The sequence below is a fragment of the Condylura cristata genome, unplaced genomic scaffold, assembly GCF_000260355.1.
Source record: "Condylura cristata isolate star-nosed mole 26May11 unplaced genomic scaffold, ConCri1.0 scaffold00002, whole genome shotgun sequence".
NCBI classification, from domain to species: Eukaryota; Metazoa; Chordata; class Mammalia; order Eulipotyphla; family Talpidae; genus Condylura; species Condylura cristata.
The window spans coordinates 82,223,239-82,235,245 of NW_004567103.1; the positions used below are offsets into that span (position 1 = coordinate 82,223,239).

General features: G+C 44.2%; 1 protein-coding gene across 5 annotated transcripts in view; it reads right to left on the bottom strand.

The window, feature by feature from the left end:
* Positions 1-12,007, bottom strand: part of CLASP1 (cytoplasmic linker associated protein 1) — a 261,001-nt gene that overhangs the window by 171,190 nt on the left and 77,804 nt on the right. For all 5 annotated transcript variants that reach the window (XM_012727152.1, XM_012727132.1, XM_012727159.1 and 2 more), the window contains exon 3: positions 946-1,024. In XM_012727152.1, the coding sequence (XP_012582606.1) occupies positions 946-1,024 (79 nt within the window). The remainder of the gene's footprint in view (positions 1-945; positions 1,025-12,007) is intronic.

Below are 12,007 nucleotides of genomic sequence, written 5' to 3' on the forward strand. Positions count from 1 at the left end.
ATTGCTACTTCTATAGATCTATAAACCTTTCCTTTACAAGAAATATCCTGAGCAATTCAGCTAACCTAAGAGGAAAATGGAATACTGTTAACATAACAAATTTCTAAAAGCAAGGGAGATTTTTATTTGAAGAAAGTGCCAGAAAAGGAAAAGAGTTCATGACCTTATAAAAAGGGGTCATGACCAGAAAGTAACTGGAAAGAACAAGCACATATGTATGCACTGAAAAGCAGAATTTCTAGAAGGAAATGTCTGCACACAGAGCTGCCTGGTGTTTCTACTGTTATCAAGAAATCTCAGAAGCCAGGACTTTAGGGATGACTACATCATCTCATCTATGAAAGCTGCAGCAATATCTATTCACTTTGTTGACAGTTCAAAATAAGAACAAGCATTTACTCTTGTAATGACATTTTCAAAGTGAAAAAATGCCAACAATAATCTGGGGAAAATACAGCTTCATGGGATTTGCAGGACTTCTCTGGGAAAATGTCTCTCCAAAGGAAAGATCAGGGGTAAATATAGCTTGACTGGCACCTAAACTGGGATAGCTAAGCTGTATTAAAAAAGAATGAGCAAAAAAAAAAAAAGAATGAGCAACAATACTTCATATTAGAACACAACATTTGGGAGAAGGCAGAGGGCTGTTTGTCTGTCTATTTTTTTTTTCCAGGGTGATGCCTTCAAGTGCAGAGAGACCAGTGGATTCCTGAGAGCCCTGGACGACTTGGGGGAGAGCCCAGGAAGCTGTAGGGGGAGCAAGCGTTCCCAGTCAGGGAAGACTGAAATGAGCACCGGCTGGGTGGCTCCGGGGGGTAGGAAGAGAAAGAAAAAAACAAGAGGCTGGCTGGGAGGGTCAGATACAGTTAAGTGAAGGATTGGAGGAAACACGCGGGCGGGAGGGTGGAGAATCTGGGGGCAGCTCCCCACCTAACCACAGCTCACCTGTGCCGATCTGCGCCTTGAACCTATCCTGCAGCCTGGTGACCAACGCCGACAGGATGTCCATTCCCAGAAGAACCACCTGAAATGGTAAATACCAGAAGGCCCGTGAGAAGCCTGCCAAGGGACCAGCGCGCCTCTTGACCCCCAGCTCCCAAGGCTCCCCCACACTTCTGGCTCAGGCATCCGAGAGCACAACGGGGCCCTGTGGGCTGAGGAAATGGAACTGGTCATGTAGAGGGGGACTGATCTCGCACGCAAAGTGCTGTTCACGATTTTGACTCAGAAAACTCGGCGACCAGAAACGAAATAAAACGCGTATACAGCGTAGGTACTCCCCAGAGTCCGCCAACTAGTGTACCAATGCGCGCGGCGGCCCCGCCCCACCCCGCCCCGCCGAACGGTGCGTATGCAAATTACCCCACCGCTGCCGCGAGGCCTTTTGGGTAAACCAAAAGGCCTCTATGCTACCTTCAGAAGCCTCAGAAAATAGAGAGTTCGCAGATTGCTTCGGGAGCAATGTTCAATATTGGTACACTCGCTACCCGGCGGCTAGGGCGGGACTTGTGAATTAGTCACCACAACCTAACGTGGTATTGGTGCTCGTGGCTCGCCGCGCACGCCCAATCGCGCACAACCATCCTTTTCTTGGGGTTGCGCTACTGTCCAATGAACGTCTAGTGAGGACAGTACTGCTAACACCTAACAACACACTCGCATCAGCTAGAGCTCTGCTTTATCTTGGTGCAATTTTTGGAAAAAAGAAAAACCTCTTTTTCCTGGATTTGTTATTTTAAAAACAGTCAATGAAATCCTTACGCTAAGAAGGCAAGTTTCTTTTACCACCGGTAGGTGGTGAGCGTTACACATGCAATTAATTGTAAGCGTCCTTGTTTTAAAAATCCAACGGATCTCAATCTTCGATCTGCTGGGAGTTTCACGTGCTGGTACCTATTAGTTCTACTTGTTTAAATTTGCATTCACCTATCCAATAAATAGTCAAAAACGCTAAATTCACAAGTGTACCCCACTCTTCCAAAGTGTGATTTAGTATGAGTCATTTGAAGAATGAGCCAATAGTCTACACACCATCTCAGTGAGCACCTTCGTGTCTATTAAACATAGTTCAAAAATAGGGCAAAGTGAGATGTTCATATAGAACAAATGATGATAATTACCCTACTGTTAAGTTATTATCTGGCAATAACAATAATTCCTTGAATCTGTCTGTCCCTGCATTTTGCAGCCAGTAACAGCAAAAACTGCAGACTTTTCTATTCATCTCTGAATCCACTGCTTCAAAGCTGAAGAAACTAAAAACCACCAATCAGCACAATACATAAACTGTCCTTGCAAGGAACTAGTGACATTAAGATATTAAAGGAAATGCTTTTTTTTTTAAACTTTTTGTAAGGAACGCTGGTTTGTAGACAGTTAATTTTTCTTAAGATGTACAAGAGAAAAACACTTTAAAATAATGACTTAATGGGGCAAATGGGATTAGACATCACCTTGTAAAGAATGCAATACAGAAACAGAACGAAGTAACTACAGAGGAGAAAGTGACACACTGCAGCCAATCAAGGTCAACATCAACATTCATAAATTATGTTGACAGAATGTACCCTGATGTGATTAAAATGGCACTTTACTGTCATTTGTTCACTCTAATCATAACAAAAACACCAAATTCTAAAAGAGGGACATTCCACAAAATACATCCCGATACTCCTCAAAACTGAGTCATCAAAAACTACATCAGAAACTGTCACAGCTCTGAAGAGTCTATGGAGACATGACAGTAAAATGTAGCTCAGAATCCTGGATGGGATCCCAGAACAAAAAAAAAAAAAAAAGGACATTAGATAACTAAGTAGAGTTTGAAAAAAATCTCCTATGGTAGACTCTAGAGCCCAGAGATTCCCCAAGACTAGGTTGGCCGATGAAACTAAGACCCAGAAAAACAGGACAGGATAGGCCAACTGGGAGAGCCAGCTGGAGAGAAAAGACACAGTCCCAGGCACCTTCAGCAAGGAAAAAAACAACTGGACTTGGGGAAGCAACAGAGGGCAGCCCATGGTCACACCCCAGTGGCAAGGAAGGGAATCACTGGCCATGAACGTTTATCTTCACTGCTCAGGACTTGTTTCCAATTACTTACTAAATAAAGAAGGGAATGACTAAACAAAGTCTGTCCAGAGCCACTCAAGTTATTAGTTTCCCCCACGGAAAAATGGGGGAAATGCCAACAGGTATCTCACTGGGGTTATTGTGTGTGATGGGAACTGAGTGGCGCTGGGTGCTGCTCTGATCCCCAGATCACTGGGGCTGCCCTCAGCGAGGGCAACAGGTGCTGATGAGTGGCCCTGGGGAATCCAAATTACTGTCAGAGAGGTCTCCCTGTAAAGATTACTCTGCATGAGGCTATCTGGAAATGCTAGCCTCATACCAAAGCAAGGCAGCCCCCCCCCCACACAGGAAGGAGGGCATGTAATGGTACAAGTGTGAGCGCCCCCAAGCAGTGGAGAGCCCCAGAACCAAGCAGTGGAGAGCCGAGAAGTCAAGAGAAGTCAGAGGGCGGGAGGTTCCTAGACACAGTAGGGAAGGGCTAAAGAACTTCAGTCAGTGAAAGGGGGGCTCAGGGGAACCCAGGGGAGCTGAGTTTTTAGACCTGACCCCGCAGCCACATGGGGAAGATGGCCGGAAGAGAAGCAGGTGGTAAGCAGGAGGGAGCTGTCAGAGTCACACCCATAATTACTGCCTATAGTTTTACAAAGTGATTAATTCGGCATTAACCTTCAGTAACATTCCAATTATTTTCCTTCAATATCCCAATTATTTTCTGATTGTATGCTTCCAAGCTAAACTACTTGAATATCCTCAAAACTTCCATACTATATGGTACAAACTGGATACATGGTAGGAACAATAAGCCCTGACATGGGTTGTTAGGAAAGAATTTGAACAGGTGAGTTCTCAAGATGTTAACACAGTTCCCCTTATCTACAGCCCTCGTGGGAAGATAACTAAAACTGCTGACTAAATTTAAAAGAACATCTGCTTCGAACATCAGAGAACTAAAAAAACAACAAATCAGTTAGTAGCAGCAAAGGCTCCACCTTTGACCGGGGACTATTACGTTGGTTGAATGGGCAACCTTAACACTGAATGTTGCATTTGATAACCACTAAGAGTTATCAAAAAGGAAAACAAAGGTTAGTTTCAAAGTCCTCAAAGATTACAGGGTAACCCCAACGAAATGGCTATAGGACAATGAATTGGAAATGAAGCATCCTTCTGATGGCCCACAGGACATTTTCCAAGCATTTAGGTGATCCAGAAAAGTATCAGTTCTTGATGTCCGATGGATGGAGGTGACCTTTGATAGCTGGTGTCTACAGCCATTGAAAGATAAAAGTCCAACCCAAATGGAAAGTACACATCCAAATCCAGTCCGCATTTATTTCTGTAAAGAATCTTCATATAACAATGTCCACAACAGGGTCCTCAAACTGCTTCACATGGAGCTTCCCTCCGACCCAGCAATCCCACTCCTAGGTATCTACCCAAAAGACACAAAAACACTGATTCAAACAGATACCTGCACCCCCATGATTATTGCTGCTTTATTTACAATTGGGAAAACATGGAAGCAGCCCAAATGCCCAAAAGTAGATGACTGGATTAAAAAGAAGTGGTACATATATGCAATGGAATATTACTCAGCGACAATGTCCACAACAGGACTAAAGGTCACCAGACACACCGAGCAAAATAAATAAAAACTAGCAGAAACAGATGCACAGGAACTGCATATGGCAGAATAACAAGAAGCAGACGTTTCAACAATTTCTACTATGTATAAAAAAAACAACTAAAACGGGGGAGGATAGGAGGAGAACATGACAACTTTTGAAAACTGACAAATTTTTAAAAAAACCAATAGCAAATATTAAATATTAAATACTCAATGAATAGGCTTTAAATCCACAATAAACAGAGAGAGAGAGAGAGAGAGAGAGAGAGAGAGAGAGGGAATTAAACAGGAGGCTACCTGCAGGAAAAACAGAGTGAAACACAGAGGCAAAAGGATGGAAAATGCAGCAGAGCAGCGCAAAGAGAACTAATATAACAGGGTGGACCATTTTAAGAGGGTGGACCCAGGAAGAGGGAAGGCTCCTGGTACCCTGCCCCACCCAGAGGAGGGTGGAGCTGATCAGAGAACAGAAGGAATCTGGAGAAGGACGCAAGATGGAGAGCCAAAGGTTACCAGAGGGAGCCACGTGGAGCAGATCTAAGTGAACAAACCGTGTTTAATTCTTGGAGCTGTAGTGACTGAAACAGATGTGGGTGGAGACGTGTAGGGAGGTGACTATGGCAGTGTTTATCTTGATTTTGGTTTTGTTCTTTTCCTCCCACACCTGTCTGGCCATTTCTGACTTTTTTCAATGGGTCCCGGCCAGAAGGTGCTTTAGGCTGGAGGCAGCCTTCAGGCCTGGCTTTGGGCTAATCCCTTTTGGGTGTGGACTTTCACCCACGAGGGGATGGGTAACTTTGGGTGTTTGATTTGGAAACTATATTCTTTGTCTTTTCTGTATTGCACACTCATTGCATTAAAGTGATGCCTCTCTCCCTGCCCTGTAACAGTAACTCTAGTTTAAATGGAGTGCTAAAAGGAGAGGTCAGTGCCACTGTTAAGGGCAGGGAGAGGGGCACCACTGAACCCCCAAACCTGCCTGTTCTCAATAGGTTCCGCCATCCGCTGCATCAAGACAAAACAATTAAGATGTTAATGAAAAGGGACTTTAATACAGTGAATATACAATACGGAAGACAAAGAATATAATTTCTAAATCAAACATCTGAGGTTACCCATCCCCTCGTGGGAAAAAGTCCACCCAAAAGGGATGGGCCCAAAGCAAGGCCTGAAAGCCTGCCATGAGACTCAAGTACCTTCTGGTCGGGATGCATAGAAAAAGGTCAGAAATAGCCAGACAAACCTGGGAGGAAAAGAGCAAAATCGAAAATCACTATAAACCAGTCAACCTCCCCAGGGGTCTTTCACCCACATCTCATTCAACCAGTCCAGGGCCAAGAAATATACACAGTTTCTCATATGTCTCCCTTTGCTCCATGTGGCTTCCTCAGGTCTCCTTCTGGCTCTCCATCCTGCCTCCTTCCTCCCAGATTCCTTCTCTTTTCTCTGTTCAGCTCCACCCTCCTTCCAGGTAGGGCAGGGAACCTGGAATTTCCCCTTTTCCTAGGGACCACTCTGTTATACCACTAGATAAAAAACAGTAACTGATACCCATTCCAATCACTACAACCAAAAAACAAAAAGAAAGTAACAGTAATGACAGTGGGAATATGGAGCAATTGAAACTCTCATACAATGTTGGCAGATTTTAATATGGTGCCATTGTTGTAGAAAATGGTGTGGCAGTTCCTCAAAAATTTAAACAGAACTAATCATTATATGATTGGGTAATTGCACTTCTGGGCATATACCCAAAAAAGTAAACATTGGGACCCTGACAAACACTTGCACACCCATGTTCATCGAAGCCTTAGTCACATCATTTAAAAGGCAGCAACAGCCCCACCCCCATCCCTTCAAGTCCAGCATCACCCTGGATGATGACACACAGGAAGCTTTCTCTTCCACATGGGAAAAAACACCCTCTACAATTTCTCTTCAGCACTGTATTTGAGGTCCTAGCTAGTGCTTGAAGGCATGCAAAAAACTAAGTAATAACACAAAGCAAAAGCAACGTTGTCTGTCTTATTAATGGAAAATGTAAGTAGAAAATCTACGACATTATAAAACTAGTAAGCTTTAACAAGCCTGACTACTACAAAGTCAATATACAAAAATACCAATTACATTTTGATACCAACAAGTCAAAATGGACATTTCATGTTTCCTTTTCTAATTACATAAAAATAAACACCAAGGAATAGATCTAGCCAGAATACATAACCCAAAAAGCATTGAGGCAGTTTTTAAAAATTAAAAATGACTCAAAATAAATGGACAGGTAATATACAGACTGGAATACTGCAAGGTTATAAAACTCATTTTTTTCCCCAAACTAATCTATACATTCAATAAAATTCTACTCAAAATCCCAACTAATTTTTAGGGGTTTCATAAACTGATTCTGAAATGTATGTGAGAATGCAAACAGTAAGACAGTTTTGGCAATATAGCACAGTGAAACCTGCCCCTGCTGGAAATCAAGATTATTACACAGGGCGGCCCCAGTGCTGTAGTTAAGGACAGACACATCACAAACAGAACAAGGCATTTTCTCTGTGACCAAGTAGTCACCACAGGACTGTGGGAATGGGGTGGTACTTTTAAATGAATGCCACTGGGTCAGGTGACTTTAAGGAATGAAATGAGCCTGACCGGCTCCCACAGAGAGTGCTTCAGGCTTCACTAGGCAAGGAGGCACCCGCTCCCAGAACTGCTTCCCCTGACGATCTAGTCCTCATGAGATCGTCACGGAGTGAGGTGACACAAACTAGATGGATCAGGTGACCACTCACCCCAGCTACAGTGTCGTCGGTGAGCCTCCCTCACTGCACATGTCTACGCACAAAAGTGGACTGGTCGTGGGTGTGCGTGCAGAGAGCAAGAAACTAAAGCTAAATGATGCAGGAAAATAGTGCAAGATGGGAGAAGACATCAGGACACAATAAACACAAACCACAAGGGAAAAGATGGATGAAAAGAATCAAATTAAAAGAAAAACTTGGTTCATTTACCAAAACACCATCAAGTTCCCAAAAAGTCACTTGGGAGAAGATTTTTTTTTTTTAAAGATTTATTTATTTATTCGTACAGAACTGGGGTATAGGCCAGAGATGCGGAGGGTGAGAGGATTCACCAGGGACAGAATGGGGAGCAGAACAGGCAGATCCACGAAGTACACTGCTGAGGGGAGCAGCGGGCGGGTCAGGAGAGGTCTGCCGCGCTATGTGGTCACCTCCCGGGCAGGCGGGAATCGAACTCATGCGGAACTGGCTTAAGCTTCTTTGTGCTGTGCTTTAGCCCGCTGCGCCACCAGGGAGGGCCAGGAAGAAGATATTTATGGAAGAAATGAGCCACAGGTTTGGTTCTAGAATATATAGCTAGTTCATCTACAATTAAACCTGCAGGCAACCAAGTAGAAAAATGGGCAAAATATTTTTTAACAGGCACAGGTTATAAGTATGTGAAAAGTTGTTCATCTGCATCCATCACCATGGAAATCATAACTGAAGAGGCCACTCACTACACATTCACCAGAACGGCCAACAGTGAAAATTCTGGAAAACCAAGGGTCAATGAAGACTTGATACCACGGATATTCTGTATGTGCCAGTAGGATTAGCTGCCAGCTTTGAAGATACACATGTGCAGCGACTGTGTGCTAGGAATATGCCCCATGGAAATGCACGGCCATGCCAAGTGGGAAGGACCCCGGTGCCAGGGTAGCACTACACCAAGGGTCCCAAGCTACAAGTCCAAGGCCATCCATCATGGAATGTATTAAGTTGTGGTTTTCATAAAAAGGAAAACTAACTAATACTATCCAAGCTTGTGTGGGGTTTAAAAACAGGGAACCATAAACTACAACTTTAAGGTTCACATTTAGATGACCAAACTAAAAAGAAGAGTGAGAAAGTTATCACCACAAAGTCAGAAGAGGGGTGACTCCAGGAGGGGCAACAATGTGCCATTTCTGGTCCCAAGATGCAATTAAACTGTTACTAACTTTACAACACATTAAATGAAGCCTTTGTATCACTTGGATTTTTTTACAGACAGTTCACAATTTTTGTTTTCAAAAAGTTTTGGGAAGCCCTCCCTGGTGGCTCAGCGGGTTAGAGTGCAGCACTGCAAGCTGGCCACAGTTGCTTCAGGGCAAGTTCGATCCCAGCCCCAGAGGTGACCCACATGGTGCAGCAGACCTCTCCTGTCTACCCCAAGCTCCCCTCAGCAGTGTATTGTCCATCTGCCTGTTCTGCTCCCTACTCTGTCTCTGGTGATTCCTCTCAACACCCCTGCACCTCTGCCCTGTACCCCAGTTCTGTACGCATAATAAATCTTTAAAAAAAAAAAAAGTTTCAGGGGCTACAAGGATGGGAGAGCCCTGCACTGTTCCACCTGTGGGGCTGCAGCCAGTGGTTAAGACCGCATCTCTTGCTTTTCTTACTTCCCAACCCACTGGTAAAAGAACCAATGTGGGACCCATCACAGCTCAGTTTCCAAAATATGACATTTGCTCATGGGTTCAAGAAAGACTGACTAAGTCCTTTGCCCACAAAAATGGTCATGGGGAGCCTCCCTGGTAGCCAAGGGGTTAAGTCTCAAGGTCCACTGCAAAGGCCTGAGTTTAATCCTTGGCCAGGGAGCTGACTCATGGCGCAGCAGACCTCTCCTGACCCGCCCGCTGCTCCCCTCAGCAGTGTATTTCAGTAGATCCACCTGTTCTGTTCCCCACTCTGTCTCTAGTGGGTCCGCTCAGCCTGCACCCCAGTTCTACACAAAAATAAATGAATAAAATCATTTTTTAAAAAATGGCCATGAGGGACAAGTGAGGTAGGAAGAAAAGATTGTTGCTGAGCTCATGCAGAGAACCCCATTAATATCTGAATTAAGACCCAGCCACATGTACCTTGGCACACACGTGTGCATGCATGTGTGTGCACATTAAGTTTTACACACACAGGTTCATTTTGTGACTCCAGATTCTGGGCAATGTTCTATTTCTTGTCCTGTGTAAAAATTAAACAGCTATTAATTATATTTATTTTTTTCATTCAATGTGCTCATGAATATAGATCTATGTCCCCATTTTCAACAGCTGTATGGTATTCTACTGTATTAAGGCATCAAAATTACTTCCGACCCTCCAAATCTCTACTGACACTCAGATTTGGTATTTCTGATTATTTTTAAACCGTGTATGACGGGTATACACTCCCAGACATGGGTGTAAAAATAATTTCCCTAGAACAAATTCTGAAAAGGACAGAAAAGAACACAAACTGTACATTTCATCAGCACCACTTATAACCTGATGCACTAGCTGCCCTATGGAGCTGGTGCCACTTCAATACAATGTTTAGCTATTTTAAAAAGTCCCCAAGTTGCAACCCTATTTAATAAAGAGGAAATTAACACTCTGCACTGTGCTTGCTTTCTAGTCCAAGACAGGGCCACACTATAAATGCCAAAAACAGCATGATAAAGTCGGCAACTTGTTTTCACAAATATTTGGGAGAATTAGTCACTGATACTTGTTTTCCATTAAACAGCCACCTAGGAAGTCCTAGGACATCCATCCCAACAATGATTCTACCAGGCAGTCTACTTTGTAAGTCCCTCTTCTGGAATGATCTTCAACAATAACATAACACAGAGATAATTTGAAGAAGTCTGTTTACATAAAAGTACCTGATTTTAGATTAATGGAACGAATGAAGTTAGAGACTGGTTGCCAGTTGCTGTTTATATGCAAGGCTCTTACTATAAAGGAGCTTAACTCTTCCCTTTTGTGGGCATTGCTGATGTACCACAATCAAGGTGAAGTTCAGTCCCTTGACCAAAGCAAGAACCATAAAACCCATTTCAGGGGCCCTCCCTGGTGGCGCAGCGGGTTGAAGCACAGCACTAAGAAGCTTAAGCCACTTCCACATGAGTTCAATCCCCACCTGCCCTGGAGGAGATCCACATGGCGCGGCAGACCTCTCCTGACCCACTCGCTGCTCCCCTCAGTAGTATACTTCAACGATCTGCCTGTTCTGCTCCCCACTCTGTCCCTGGTGAATCCTCTCACCCTCTGCATCTCTGTCCTGAACCCCAGTTCTGTATGAATAAATAAATAAATCTTTAAAAGAAAAAAAAAAAAACATTTCAACGCAATGTCCCACATTCACAGCAAGACTGCATCTTCCCCTCTTTCCAAAGAGCTGAGAGAGAAGAATAATGTTCTACCCGTGCCCATCTGAAAAGATGCTGAGGTTCAGATTGTTTGAGAACATTACAAAGGTCAGCAGACTGGCAAAGTCCAGGTTTACAGGACAAACACCTCACCTACAATGAGCAAGCGCAGCAGACAAAGGGCACAGCTGTCCACACGGCACTCACCCCAACAGGGTGGCCATCACCAGACTGACCAGAGATGCAAAAGGGTCCTTAAGCATACACAAAATCTCACCAAATAGGAGAAGAAAGGGGCAAATATAAAGAAGAAAACAGTGGAGACGAGGCAGGAATAAACTGAACTTGCATACAACTTTCATTAGAAACCGCTAATGAGCAGGAGTGTAGGAGTGTAGGAGATCACTGTCAAGCAACTTGCACTTCACACATGAGCAGCAAGGGCAGAGCTGAGGCAAGGTCCGAAGGCAGAGCTAGTGACCTTTGTCTGAAGAGCTGGCCTGATACAACCTTCAGCAAGACAGAACTGTCCTGCACCTGCACTGCTGAACACAGCAGCTGCAAGCCAGACATTGCCAGACATGGCCAGACATGGCCAGACGACTGCGGTGGCAGCGGAAGTAGGAATGGGAAACAGAACTTTTCATTTTACTTAATGTGACTTAATTGCATTTTAAGCAGCAATGTGAGGCTAGGGGCTGTCTTGCTGGCCAGCACAGGTCTACACCACACTGGCTGTGAAGGTGAGGGGGGCAGAGACCATAAAACCTAGACACCTCTTAAATTTCCAGTTACTGCACACCATGTGGGAATGATGGTAAATGTGGTCAGATCTCCAGATGCTTAATACTAGTGACTTGCTGAATGATTTCAAAGTGTCACTAAGCTCAAACAAAACCTATCTGTGGATTGGAAACAACCCAAGGCCCCTAATTCTACAGCCTCTCTCATCTAGGTATCTCATGAGTGTAGATTGGGCACCCAAACCATCATGGTTGCCCACATGGGATTAAACAAACATCGCACATGGTTTTCAAAATTCTCCCGAAAAAGCTCCCAAGTTGGCCCTCCCTGGTGGCGCAGCGGGTTAAAGCACAGCACTGAGAATCTAAAGCCACTTCCGCATGAGTT